Source organism: Rhinichthys klamathensis, unplaced genomic scaffold (assembly GCF_029890125.1).
Source record: "Rhinichthys klamathensis goyatoka isolate OS25496 unplaced genomic scaffold, OSU_Roscu_1.1 h1tg000487l_1, whole genome shotgun sequence".
NCBI classification, from domain to species: Eukaryota; Metazoa; Chordata; class Actinopteri; order Cypriniformes; family Leuciscidae; genus Rhinichthys; species Rhinichthys klamathensis.
Genome location: NW_026606974.1, coordinates 466,110 through 481,598, shown reverse-complemented (window position 1 = coordinate 481,598; position 15,489 = coordinate 466,110). Strand labels below are relative to the sequence as shown.

At 37.5% G+C, this 15,489-nt stretch overlaps 1 protein-coding gene across 4 annotated transcripts in view; it reads right to left on the bottom strand.

Moving 5' to 3' along the window:
• The window catches only part of grid2 (glutamate receptor, ionotropic, delta 2), a 493,389-nt gene that overhangs the window by 224,081 nt on the left and 253,819 nt on the right, over positions 1-15,489 (bottom strand). For all 4 annotated transcript variants that reach the window (XR_008804120.1, XR_008804121.1, XM_056237495.1 and 1 more), the window contains exon 3: positions 2,228-2,512. Coding sequence is in view for 2 of the 4 variants with exons in the window: in XM_056237495.1 (XP_056093470.1) it covers positions 2,228-2,512 (285 nt within the window). In the remaining 2 variants the exon portion in view is untranslated. The remainder of the gene's footprint in view (positions 1-2,227; positions 2,513-15,489) is intronic.

Sequence of the window (15,489 nt, the reverse complement as noted above, 5' to 3'; positions counted from 1 at the left end):
TTTTTTTTAGGCTTCTGCCAGCACCACTAGTCCTAAAAAACAGGGGACACCAAGGAGGCAAAATCAATTTATCAATGAACTCTCTATTGTCCAAGTCATCTTAAAAAGCCAAAGCAATTTAGGAACACTTTGTTCTCTCTGAAAGATCTCTTGTTCAGAGCCCAGCTAATCAAATGTCTGAGGAGTCTATCTTCAGAGTCACTGGTCAAGCTCTCCGCACACTTAAGGCAAGGAGGAGGGGAGAGGATCTCTAAGGCTTCATAACTATATAGCTGCCAAAGGCATATGGGCCCTCTGGACATGGCTGAAATCATATCCGTTTGTCTTCGGGGACAGGTACTTAATCATTCGCACCTTAACCTGCTGCAGCAGAGCATGCCCTCCAGAGGGACCATCAACCATGAAGTTCTTTTCACACACAACTACATTATATTTCTGCATTATATACTTATATCTCGCTCCCTCTCTCTCTTTAACCCACTCACAAACACAAATGCTCGGTTCCAAACAAGCTGCCTAAGCCTACAGGATTTTAAGGCATCATATGTTCCAGAACACAGATATTTTAATTACGCTGCCTGCTAAGATACTTTGTTTTACTAGTGCGTGTATCATTCACACAGAAGTCAATCCCAGAATACATTATGAAAATCCCAGTTAAAAAAAATAGCAGGTATATTAGGCTGCTGTCACTTTAAAACCTGCACGGTTCCAATATACTCACACATCTAACTTTGTCCCAGCTGTTAACGTTCCCTTAAAACACACATGTCTGTGTTTAAGTAAACCGTGTATGTATTTGACAAATTAACTGCAATAAGACATGAAAGAAAACAAAACTTCAGTGCTCCCTACTGTGTGGCCACCTGCTTTCTATGCCTACACTTCGGGTGTGTGCGTGCATAAAAGTGTATGTCATTGTGCGAGTAAAATCATTTACTAAGTCTAAATTGGCAACACATGCAAATAATAAACTTTTGTGATGAAGAACAACAGACGAAAGTAAGACACTATCCGCACCCGAAAAAAAGTGAGCCAGTGTGGGGATTTTTTTTGTATTCTGTAAGACACCCCAGACTGCAGGAAGTTCTTTTTGTACAGCTATGGTTATAAACTCTCTCTCTGCCTACCTACACTTATTTTGAGTGTGACTCATTAAAAATAAACAAAGCTATAGATTAATTTGAATTCTATTTGAATTAATTTTATTTTCAAAATTTCCATAGGAATCTATTACAATAATATTATGAATTATTTTGACCATGATAATCATGTAGTGACATTTTTATATTTTGACAGTCTTAGCAACATGCTAACATCAGTCTTTATTAGAATCAATCAGTGAGTCACCCATTGAAAGCATTTGTGTATGATTCAAGAGTTGTAGAGCGTCCTAAATCAGTCAATGTGTATTATTATCTATCTTTCATTTTTCTTTTATTGTCCATTATACTCTCTTTTCACACATTTAGTATTTTTCTCTTTTCTATCACTTTTCTGACACCAACATATACCCCAAATGGTCAGAACCAAAAGTATTTTCTTATTGTATGATAATTTAAATGCAACAAATACAATTCTTAATATATCATTATTCTTTCTTATTGGTAGAATACTGACGTTATGACTAAAACATCCATCTTAAAGAATGCTTTGTTTTACCTCCCATCAATCTTTCCCTGGCTGACGTGAGTAATTAGCTTCATGATTGTGGAAAATATTCAGTGCCTTGATCAATGAAAATGGCTCTAAACTGGTGGCTGGGTAACTGCCTGACTAACTGCAGGCAAATTCTCATCTACTACGCTCCTGTCAAAACCTATTACGAAACATGCTTAACTTTAACCAGTTTGCTCAGTCGGTAATACATTGCAAGACTGAGAGAAACGCAATGAAATGCAATGGGTAAAGCCTCAAGGGAAGATGTATGTTCCAAAAAAATAAAAAATAAATGAGGCCCCTTGGACTGATAGGCCTGTGGGAAACAGCCCATTCGGCTCTGTGGTTAATCTGTGAATGCTTTTCCCTCATTCCATGCTCTTTTCTCTTAAACACACACACAGGCAAAATGCCTTAAACACATGAGCAATGGAGGTAATAATGCTGTAAAATGTTCTCTCTGTGGTGGTAATAAAGGGGTGTTAATGTGGGGTCACTGATTGGACACACTCTGAAGGAGCTCCTTATGGCCGTTTACTAATGCTATCAGTAAAGTAAAACTACTCACCATAGTCGGTGTCATAGAAGATAATGAACTTTTGCCAGGTGTACTCCATCACCACTTGGAAGATGACGTCATTTAGGTAGACGGGAGGTCGCACGAAGAGAGTGTAGTCGTCTGGATGGGCGCGACTGGTGGGCGGACAGCTAGAGCGAGGAGTCCCCGCGGGCGCCCTCTGGATGAAGAGGTGAGGGATGTGCATGGCGTCAGCTAAAGACTGCAGCGACCCCGCGGACATACAGCCGATAGAGCTGACCAGTGCTAGGATACCTCTGTTCATCAACTCACAAGCTGTGGGCGACAGAAAGAGAGAGAAGACAGAAGTTTTAGAATGACGGACTTAATCTTCCATTCATTTGATTTAATGTCCCATATCTTCAGTGAAAACATAATAGGTGAAACTCTAAATAACAAAATCATTTGACGGTACAAATATTTGGTGTAACAGTCTCTGACAAATTATTTAAAAAAGATTAGGTATGTGAGAAACTTTATATTTTCGAGGTTTGCTGGTTTTAAGGCCTGTACACAAACATAAAAAAACCATAAAGTTAACTATAACTACATTAGGATCCACACTAATGATTGATAACCTTCTGTTAATTATTTTTTGTTAAAGTGCTAAAGTTGTGTTGTCTCTCGTCTGCCACTTTAAATGCTCGAGCTCTTGTTGTTTGGCAAAAAAATATATTTTCATAAAAACAAATCTATTAAATTAATGTTTTATGTCTTCATTTGATTACTAGAAAATTCACAACACAGAATTTGTGGAAAACAAAACATTTCATAGAAATGAATTTTTTTTATAAAAAAAAAAAGGGAACATGGGTACCGGCACCGAATTTCAGGTACCGGTAAAAATGTGAACTTACCCAACCCTATTTGTGTCATTGTCATTATAGTTGTGGTGTGGACTTTCCTATTCTTATGTAATTAGAACGATTATTAAAAGTTCATATTTATAGCTATCAATATTGTAATGGTCCTTGCTATAAATGTCCCTTAGCTGTTTTTCCCAGGCAGGTCAGGTTGGTCTGTTAGGTTTTCAGTTAGTCATGCTGGGAGACCAGCTCCCCGCCCAGCTAAATCATCTAAACACCAGCAAGGTTCACAGTTCACCCCAAAACAAAATTCTGTCATCATTTTGAGATACTTCTCCGTTTTGGTTACCATTGACTTCCATTGTATGGACAAAAAATACTGTTTACTAACATTCTTCACAAAATCACAATATCTTCTTTTGCATAAAAAAAAAACCCAGAGTGAAATAGAGATTTAGTAAAATTATAGAATTTTTATTTTTTGGGTGAGCTATCTCATTTAGAGCAGCTTGACCGGTCTGAGAGACCATATTAAACCATCTAAGAGCAGAAAGCAGCTTAGGCTGGTTTCAAGCAGGTTTCTACAACAGATAATAGGATATTAAATGAAAAATGTAACTTCTCTGAGAGGTTTTAATTGTTCAAATTGTCTACCAGCTAAAACATGACACAATGTTAGCACTGCAATTAAGCTACCAGTTCTAAAACTATAAAAAACTAGAATAAAACAAACATAAATATAGGTTGTATTTTACTCGACTATTGCAACCTATCCATAAATAAGGTGAGAACATATTTCTCTAGTTCTGCAAATAGACGGAATTTCTACAACAATCAAGTTCCCTTTTGTTCAGTTAAGTAACCATGTAGCTTGCCATCTTGAAGAAATATATATTTTATGGCTCAATCCCTGAGCGTAATCACAGGCTGGCAGCCAAAGGTGGTGGTGATCAATATGTCTTTACCAATAGCTTTAATTATAACTGTGCAAATATGATTATTTCCTCTCCACTTAGAGCTCCATTAACAATTCAGCACTTTTAGAGACTCCCATCTGAATATAGTCAGAAAAAGAAACACATTTAGGACTCTATCACAGGCTATGGGGTGTTTATGGAAAAACATACGAGGAAACCAGGGTTCTTCAGTATAAAAATATAGTTTTGAAATTTTAATTTGATAAACATTCCATTCATAAGCACTTACTCACAGGGTTTGCATAACCAGATGCTCATCAGCACTGATGCTGCTTTAAGAACTCTGATTGGTTCCTTCATTTTTTTTTCGCAGCATAAGTGAAGGCTTAGTGCTCGTGTGTTTTGATTTACTTGCTGCAAAGATAGGCTTATATCTAATTACATCTTACATCTTACTGCAGAACATTTTATAATGAAGCATAAGTCTATTTCCAAAGAACTGAAAGTACCTCCTACGAATAAACTCAAACCTGTTTGCCCTTGATCAGTTTGTGGCTCCCGGATGTGCAGTAAAGCTGATGTCAGACATGAACATTCATCTCACTTGACTCATTTTATTTAGCGTAACTGAAGTTGGGGAAGGTAAAATGCAGTATGTTGAAGTGAGCCATGGAGCAGTGCAATTTGCCAACTCTGGCAAAAACAAAAACATTGGAAGTGTCAACCAGGGCCAGAACGGAAAGAAGGGAAGATGCAAACAATAGAGCTGATAAAGCACACTGTGAGATGAAATGGACAACCCAGGCTCATTGGAAAAACAAGCCTCTACTTATATTTTTTGCAAAAATGTATCTACAATTCATTACAGTTTCTAGCTGAAATGATTACTAGAAGCCGTAAAACACCAACAACTTTAACTCCTTTTCACATAAATTACGATTAAATCACATAAATCACATAAACAGCTTCATATCTATGGCTTTTCTGACTGGTAATAAATTTGCTTGGGTAGCTTACTTGGTACAGCATTGCATTTCGAATGCAGAACGCTCAGGTCCTTAAAAACACGAATCACAACATATAAAAGATTTCAAAGACTGAAGCAGACTAAACTGGCATGGTTGCATCAGTAAATGCATTTTCATCTCAAGCTTTTGTTAACACTATCGTTTAGGTAGCAACGAAATATCATTTTGCTGAAATGTTGCCACTGGCACGTTTTTATAATGACCCTGGGTTGGAAATGCAAACTAAGCCATTTTTATTTCACTCCATACTGTGTTGAGTGAACATTGTAAACAGACCCCAAGGGATTTTGTTTTCTGATCAAAATATGGGATTCGTTCAGCATTTTGACTTGAAGGTTTTTTCAAGCTTTGATGATGGGCAAATTTGGTATCAAAGCAATCTTTGTGTAAATGTTGAATATTTAAAAGCATTTTATTTTTGAAAGCTTTTGATATGAAAAAAAAAAAACTACTTTTACTTAAAGAATTTTCATTGTTGGATGGACTATCCCTTTAAAGCCTCAACACAAACTTCACCGTTTGAGTGACAGTAAAAGGTGTTTTGCTAATTGTCAAAAGAATGAAAGTGATCAGTGGATTATCCAGGATTTAAATGGTATCAAAGCCTCCGAATATTTAAAAAGAAGCAAAAAAAATACAAAATAATAAAAAATGTAAAAAATAATATATATTTTTTTAAATAAAAATAAAAGATTTTCCTTGAACAGCTAAAATACTAAAATAATAATGGGTTCACCCTCCCACCCTCAGCACTCTGGTCTTCAGCAATTACAGCTTAAGGCAGTTTAAAAAAAATTATTTAAAACATGCTTCTTTTGAAACAGTTCATTTAAACTCTGCAAGAAAAAAGGAACTGCCAATCATAATAAAAATACATTATAATGAAACATTGACATTTGATCCCACAAAATGTGTAGAATTATGATGATTAACTTAACGCATGCAACTTAATTGATTAAATGCACAAGTTTTAAGCTGAAAAAGCCTAGCTCCAGTTAATAAGATCTTGTTTAATGAGGTAGAGCGTTTTGTGCTGCCCCCCGTTATGGATTGGACTGATTGAAAATGGAAAGGCTGGCTAATCCTTACTTATTAAAGCACTTCTGTGAATTAGTGCTATAATCTGTCAGGGATCCACATTCCTCTTAGATATTGCTAACTATGTTAGCGAAAGGCAGCATTGATCAATCATTACAAATGAAGTCTTATAATTTAGCCATTTGTTTGATTACATGATCCCAAGTCTTAACATGGCCCGTTAAGTATTGAATATTAAACCATCGCCTGAAGTTAAAAACACAAACACTCATATTTGCAGTTCACACCAGGGACTGCATAATGTCATGACACTTTCAAAGAATAATGTTACAAATAAATAAAATAATGACGTATTTCAGCTTTTCTTATTTTTAATTATGAAAAAACCATGTTTTGTTCCATATTTTATCTTTCATCAAATGTATTTATTGCCGAGCGATAGAGCGAGACTTCTGTCATGCGAGAATAGCCTATATCAAAAGTAGCCAATCACGTCACAGTATATTTTGAAGAACAAATATACCATCCATCCAGTCACAATTCTCTATCGACAGTCAAGGCGGGATACAATGTTAGTGTCAGTGACAGAGCACAGAGGTGATCAATTCCGACACAAGATGTCAAAAAAAAGCATGTTTATGCATTTTAAGAGGATCTTTAAAAATAGTTTAAATGATTAATTATTAAAAAGGGAGCCACTGACAGAGCCAAGTAAATTAAGATGTGACATTTGTGGAGCTCGCTTTTCCATTGCTAATGGAGGCAGCGCTGACATTACACAGCTTATAAATGCACACAAAAAGGAAGTGGACGCTGCACCATCATCGTGTCTGCAAAATTGATCATGAAATTGTAGGCTATGATCCGAAATAGTTTTCTGCTTGCACCAAATCTGAGGCCATAACACACAAACACACACAGACACACGTGACGATACTTTTATGTGCACAGGGGGGGGGGGGGGGAGTTGTCACATGTTCAGCCAACCGATTCATTTCAGAGAATTGCTTATCTAATGAATTGGTTAAAAAAATGATTGTATTTTTTTTTTAAAGGGTAAAAAGAATGTACTTAAAGAGTGTTGTTTGCCACTGTGTTTTTGAAGTTGACTCAATTAGGGCATGCACTGTTAATTAGTGTAATTTAGCATAAATAATTCTTGTTCATTAGGTTTCCTCCTAACATAATTGTGATTGTGTTTATAATAAATAAGTGACACGCTGTGCATTAGCAACATTTATTTTAAAACACAAAGCAGTGCATTTCTGCACCTACAGTACAGTACCCTGATGCACAAACATGAAAATTTGCCTTTAACAAGCACACTAAATATTGTGTTTATCTCTCTAATCAATGAATCTTCAATTCTCTAACAAACATCAAAATAAATATTTGTAATATTTTAAATGCATATACTTAACATTTTAATTTAGCTATTTAATACACTTTGATGTGTATAGAAAACTAAACTTTGTCATTCAATAATAAACACACACACTCCTGTTCAAGAGTTTGGGTTCAGGAAGATTTAAAAAAAAAAGAAATTAATACTTTGAAAAAATTTGCATTAAATTGATCAAAAGTGACAGTAAAGACATTTAAATTTCTATTTTAAATAAATGCTGTTCTTTTGAACTTTCTATTCAGCAAAGAATTCTAAAAAAGTATCACGGTTCCCAGTTCCACAAAAAAATATTAAGCAGCATGACTGTTTTCAGCATTGATAATAATAAGAAATGTTTCTTTAGCAGCAAATCAGCATATTAGAATTATTTCTGAAGGATCATGATTGTGACACTGAAGACTGGAGTAATTATGCTGAAAATTCAGCTTTGCCATCAGAGGAATAAACTTAATTTTTAAATATATTAAAATGAAAATGTTTAATTCTAATAATATTTTACAATATTACTGTTTTTACTGTATTTTTGATTAAATGAATGCAGCCTTGGGGGGCATTAGATACTTCTTTCAAAGGCATTAAAAAAGCTTTCCGACCCCAAACTTTTGAACTGTAGTGTATGTCCGAGAATCATTTTATTTGTTATTATTTGCTGATATTAAACTTTTATCAAATTTCATTTTGCCCTATACTAGTTAAATCCATGCACATCCAACACTTGTGAGAACTCATTCATTGTTTTTACGATTTTCACTCAAATCAATAGCTTACAAATTTAATTCCAACTGATAATCAAATCAATCCAGGATATTCATTAAAAGAACTCATGATTCATTTGAGAAATCCGACAACAGCACTGCATCCAAATCTTTCTTTCTGGATCTGACATGTAGTCCTGAGTTCTCAACAACACCATAGGGATGTGCAAGTCTCAGCAATTCCAGACTGCGACACACAAACCCCAGCTGAGCGACAGCGCCGTGAGTGTTTCTTTAGACAGGACCCACTGACTCCTGACAGATCCACATGAGCGAAACCTAATGTAAATCTCAGCTGCTGCTGTCATGTTCACACTCCTGTTTTCTCCCAGTTGCCCACACCGGTGGGTGTATTTGTTCACTTCTAGTTTGAATAAATGGACCTTTTTGGATTTATAAATGCATGCAAAAGCAGGAGAGATGAAGCTAAAGACAAAGGTGGGAAAAAATAAACACTTATTATTGAGTTATCTGGTTAAGCGCTTAGCTTGTGGCCTCTCACACCGGTCCATTGCAGGAGTCCTTAACTTTTCCCATCACCACTTAGAAACACACACACAAACACACAGAGTCCCCTCTCTCAACTGAAAATCTAACACTGTTGAGCACTCCAGATAAATTTGTCCCAGGAGAGCACTGGCTTTTCTTTTTATAGTGGAGGCTTTTGTAGCTGTCATTTTTATGAGGAAGATTCGCAACACATCCTTCACCACCATCACCCCGCCTCTAGCTTAGCCTTGCCACTGAAAGGTGTTTCATTCTTATCATCGGAAAGAATTGGGCAGATTAGAGCAAACAGATATTAGATATCTTCAGATTGTCTTCAGCTCATATTGTAATGCTTTCAATTGCTTCTTTGGGAATTAGATACTTATCAGTTGTTTAATTACAGATAGAAGAGCCGGACATTGTTCTCTAATTACCCAGAGAGCGTGAAAACATTCTGAAAGGAATTGAGCATTTGTTGGCGATATCTCCATCCTAGTGTTATATTCCGTGTTATATTCTATTTAATTCTATTTAAATTTTAAAATCTTGCAGCATGTTCTCTGAGAGTGAACATGGAATCAAAATAGGCATTTTGTTGGTCTTACTGTGAGCGACTAACTGGCGCATGTTATTCCAAATAAAATTGTTACGTTAAAGTTGTGATGATACAGAAGTAGCATCCGATCTTTTCTTCTGTATTGTGCCACAAATCCAAGTGAATATTCTGTACATAGTATGCTTTATTAGTATGGTGTTTACTGAGTTTCGGTATTTTGATATCACTAAGCCACATTAAAAGGTTAGTTCACCCAAAAATGAAAATTATGTCATTAATTACTCACTCTCATGTCGTTCCAAACCCGTAATACCTTCGTTCATCTTCAGAACACGAATTAAGATATTTTTGATTAAATCCGAGAGCTTTCTGACCCCACAGACAGCAACGTAATTGACACTTTCAAGGCCCAGAAAGGTAGTAAAGACATCGTTAAAATAGTCCATGTGACCACAGTGGTTCAACCTTAACTTTATGAAGCAACAATTTCATCTCTTCCGTGTCAGTCTCTGACGCTGTTCACGTAGTAAACACAGTGCAGCACTTCTGGGTTCTACGTCAGATCACCGGCTCAGTATTGGCCGGCTCCTGCGCCAGCAGCATCAGAGAATGTGAACAGCATCAGACACTGACATGGAAGAGAACAAATTGTTTTAGTCATAAAAGTCATTATTTTTGGTTTTCTGCGGACACAAAAAGTATTATCGCGGCTTTATAACACACTGTGGTCAAATGGTCTATTTTAACAATGTCTTTACTACCTTTCTGGGCCTGGAAAGTGGCAATTACGTTGCAGTCTATGGGGGGTCAGAAAGCTCTTGGATTTCATCAACGCGTTGCATTCATATCCTGGGCTCATCTGCTTTTCTGTACATACTTAGTATGCTTTATTACTATGGTGTTTAATATCACTATCATAGTACTTACTACATAGTTGAGCGTTTTATAATGTCCCCAAATTCAAGACTTTATTCTTCGATCTTCATCTCCATTCTCAGCAGCGACCACAAACGTCAAATCCTGCGCTCTTTACAAATTAAAAAATGTGCAACGCTTTATGCTTTACAACACGTTTTACGGCAGTGATATTAAACACTCATTGGCTCTCACCTGTAAGATGTATTTGATGAATCACTGAATCATTGATTCAAGAGATTCGTTCAAAAACTCTTTTAAGACTTCATTCATTAATTTCAAACAATTAGGCCTAATGAATTAATTTAAATAAATATTTTAATAGGGCCATTTATAGCATTTTAGACATGTATAAATGCACTCATTCATAACATTAAATAGACCATTTTGTTTAGTTGTCTAATGTTTTGTTTTTAGAATCGTGGGAGAACCATGATAATTAAAAAGAAAAAAGAAGAAGAAAAAACAGATTATCCAGATTCATAAATTAAGCTTAAAAGAATATATAATTATATCTGGGATCTGATACCTCCTATTAGCACTATTTCTAATATTAAAATGTACAATCTTACAGACTAGGAAGAAGTCTTTATTTGAAACAATGAATTCAATTATAATGCAGAATTGCATAATAATGCAGGATTCTGAAATGTTTTCTTATTTAAAGACGTGGCGCTTCTCATCCAGTGTCGAAGTTCTGGAAAACACTTTTGGGATGCATTGGGTATCCCTCTAGCACCCCCCCAAAATATGTCGTTTCTGGCACTCGTGTGAACGTTGCACGGAGCGCGCAAGTGAAATGATCATCTTTCCTCTACTGGATTGCAGTACAAGACAAAAATGAAAATTTGAGGGTAGCCTATGTTGAAATAGGTTAACGTTTCATACAGTTATGACGGCTCCCTGTGCTTTCGCGGTAGACCTGCTAACTTACTCTGATGACACCGATTAAAACAGCTGTCACCTGGCAATAGGCCTAACGTTAGCTAGCCCGTCTCCGTCACCTGACATTTTACTTCAGGAAAGTTCTTCAATGTCAGTAGTTCATTAATTTGGTAGAGAGGAGCGCATATCTCTAAAATTATTAATATATTTAAGCAAATATCACACAAACAAGAGTGCTGTTTAGACCTCAGGTGATCAAAGCCGATTTGAAAAACAGCACGACTGCATTTATGCCTTTAAACATAATTTCAATAAATAAATAAAAAAAATCTTCATATTGGGCAACTTACATATTTGACACATAGATAGCCTACTTTGTTTTTGCTCCTCCGTCGAAAATAGTTCCCAAACAAATCTATCGTCGAGCGTCTCAGAGCAGTGTTTCTCATTCCTGAATGAATCAATGTTTTGAAAGAATCAGTTTAATGAATGATTCAATGACCGGTTCGCGAACAATTCGGTTGAGCAAATGATTCGATGTATCACTCACAAAGACAGACACTTGCCGCCACCTTCTGGTGGAACTTTGTAACCTGCAGAAACAGTCACTGAATTATATTATTATATTATATTATATTATATTATATTATATTATATTATATTATATTATATTATATTATATTATATTATATTATATTATATTATATTAGTAGTATTAATACTATATATTAATTTTAAAATCTTATAAACTTACAAATCTATTACATAGTAGATATCAGTTATCAGTAGATATAGTAGCGTTAGTAAATTAAGGTCATCTTTTTAACAGGTTGTATTGCAACCATATAGGGGATTATCACGCTGATACGTAGTACTTCCGCATTCAGTGATCTTTGTGCACTGCCACTTCCGTTGAATCACCGATCACTCTGGCGAACTGATGACGGACTACACTAAGTTTATTTATACGGCATCCCTGGTAAATTAGTCTGATTCACTAAAGTGCCGACTACAAACAAACGTGCTACCTTGTTTTATTTTAAAGTTTGGACCTTAATCCCGGCGAACCGCTTTAATCCACTTCTTCCTTATACTCAATTCAGTCGGGAATCCATGAGAACTTAAGTAGGGTTAGCATTGTTGGTTAGATTTACAAAGTGGAACAGAGCAGTGACATCTAGACTTCGTTTCAGCCATTGTTGAACTGCATCGGAAGTGGACATGCACAAAGTTCACAAATCCCGCCCATGAAACCCGGAAGCGTGATAATCCCCTATTGTTACACTCAAAGAAAAAACTAAACGAATACCAATAACCATCTCTGCTACTAACTCAGCACGCTTCTTGCGTGGCAGATGTTTGCCAGTGCGCTCCACAGGAGGTGTTTAGAAATGTGCTACGCTGTAAGGGAAAACGAGTCAAACAGTCCCAAGTGGGAGAGTCTCCAAATGTCAAGATGTAAGTGTTTGAAGAAGGTCTTGGGACGGCCTTGACGGAATCTGTTTCATTATGTCTGTTTGTGAAATGAAGACGCATGCGCAGGTTAGCATGCCAGCTGGCTGCATACGAGAGGATTGAATCAATATGGTGCTGCGGGCACACCTGGTGCTGCTCTTTTAAAAGATATAAGAAGAACAACCACAGCCAAAGAAAAGTCAAGGAGGGATGGAGTGAGAAAAGAGCTGGGGAAAACTACTCTGAACTCCCAAATCCCTGCGGCTAAACCGAGTGGGTTCCTATTTTGCTACCTATTAGGGTGTTCTTGTGTGTTTGCCCTACTGAAAATAACAGCCTGAGCTAGTGTAGGCTGGTCTCCCAGTTTCACAAGCTAACGATTGCAAAACCTCAGTCAAAAAAAGAAAGAATTTTGCTATCATCTCTATTAGGAGGGGTACGTGTCAACAACATCAGACTGAATGAAAAGTCGACTGCTTTCTATCATGAGCGTTTTTCAGGGTTTTCCTGAGCGTTTTATTTTTGTATAAAACACACTGAAAGTCACATTGAATCAGTGTTTTTAAAGGATTTGGTTAAATGACTGATTCAATGACTCAGAAGGGTGAGCATGTACCTGTGTGTTCTCCAGTATCACTGACCATATCTGCAAAGTTTCCCCCCTAATTGAAGTACTGAAGGAGTCATTCATCACAAGTGATTCTCCACATGCTAACACGGATGGAATCAACCTGTGACTCATTAGAAATCTCCTCAGCATCCATTCTCCCTCTCCTCCTCCTCTTTCATCTAATTCCATTCATCTTCTTTAGCTCTCGCTCTCTTTCTCTTTCCCCTGCATCTCTCTACATTTACCTGCCTCTTATCTCCTCTAAGGGCTGGTCTCTGAACAAAGCCCCTCTGCGGTGATTGAAGGAGAGATATAAAACAAAGAAAGGGAAGAAATGTGGGATTTCTAAATTAAAGCAAAGCACCAGATGTCACGGATCTGGTCCCTAACATCTTTATGTGAGAAAAATATGCAAATCCCTCCTCCTTTGAGATTTATCAAATAGGCAGTCGACATGATGCAATTTTACTGTATGTTCAAAGAAAAAAAGGCCATAAATTTTCTCAGGTTTTTATCATTAGTTTGGGCAGCAGAGAATTGTGTGCATTAACAAAATGATCTTTTCTAGTTAGGTCTTAATACCTAGCCAAAAAAAAAAATTGTTCTAATGGGTGGTTAGGGTAATTTCAGAGCTTAGTCCTCCATACAGGTCCTTCTCAAAAAATTAGCATATTGTGATAAAGTTCATTATTTTCCATAATGTAATGATACAAATTAAAATTTCATATATTTTAGATTCATTGCACACCAACTGAAATATTTCAGGTCTTTTATTGTTTTAATACTGATGATTTTGACATACAGCTCATGAAAACCCAAAATTCCTGTCTCAAAAAATTACCATATCATGAAAAGGGTCTCTAAACGAGCTATTAACCTAATCATCTGAATCAACTAATTAACTCTAAACACCTGCAAAAGATTCCTGAGGCTTTTAAAAACTCCCAGCCTGTTTCATTACTCGAAACCGCAATCATGGGTAAGACTGCCGACCTGACTGCTGTCCAGAAGGCCATCATTGACACCCTCAAGCAAGAGGGTAAGACAGAAAGAAATTTCTGAACAAATAGGCTGTTCCCAGAGTGCTGTATCAAGGCACCTCAGTGGGAAGTCTGTGGGAAGGAAAAAGTGTGGCAAAAAAACTCTGCACAACGAGAAGAGGTGACCGGACCCTGAGGAAGATTGTGGAGAAGGACCGATTCCAGACCTTGGGGGACCTGCGGAAGCAGTGGACTGAGTCTGGAGTAGAAACATCCAGAGCCACCGTGCACAGGCGTGTGCAGGAAATGGGCTACAGGTGCCGCATTCCCCAGGTCAAGCCACTTTTGAACCAGAAACAGCGGCAGAAGCGACTGACCTGGGCTACAGAGAAGCAGCACTGGACTGTTGCTCAGTTTTGCATGTCATTCGGAAATCAAGGCGCCAGAGTCTGGAGGAAGACTGGGGAGAAGGAAATGCCAAAATGCCTGAAGTCCAGTGTCAAGTACCCACAGTCAGTGATGGTCTGGGGTGCCATGTCAGCTGCTGGTGTTGGTGCACTGTGTTTTATCAAGGGCAGGGTCAATACAGCTAGCTATCAGGAGATTTTGGAGCACTTCATGCTTCCATCTGCTGAAAAGCTATATGGAGATGAAGATTTCATTTTTCAGCACGACCTGGCACCTGCTCACAGTGCCAAAACCACTGGTAAATGGTTTACTGACCATGGTATTACTGTGCTCAATTGGCCTGCCAACTCTCCTGACCTGAACCCCATAGAGAATCTGTGGGATATTGTTAAAAGAAAGTTGAGAGAAGCAAGACCCAACCAGTGTTGTATTCGTCAACGATGACGATAACGAAATGATTTCGTTGACGCACTTTTTTTTATGACGATAACGCGACGATGACTAGCTGAAAATGTCTCTAAGGTAACTAAAACATGACGAGACGTTTTCGAGTTTTCGTTGACAAGACTAGACGGAACGAAAATGATTATAAGTCTGACGTTCACAATCACAAGCATGTCATTTCTGCCTATTTTGCGTGAAATCTGTCTGTTTTGAGCTAAAAAAAAGTATCAGCAATGCTGCCGCTTCCTTGTTTTGGGTAGGCTACCCATGCCGCCGCGCGCACCAGATTCCACACAACAACACACCTGCGGCTGCGGCTAGTCACTCGCCACACATCTTCGAAGGACCACGGCAGCGATCGAAGCCAATAGACGGGCTTGGTGGTCGGAAACGACGAGATGATTTATGGACATACTTTCAGTTTCAGTATAATCCAGCGGTTCTCAAAGTGTGGGGCGCGCCCCACTGGCGTGACAGGTCTCCTCTAAACGGGAGGAAATTTTCCGTTTTATGCCTTTGTATCTTTATTCGCTCATGGCGTCCGCATCGTCAACTTCATCTT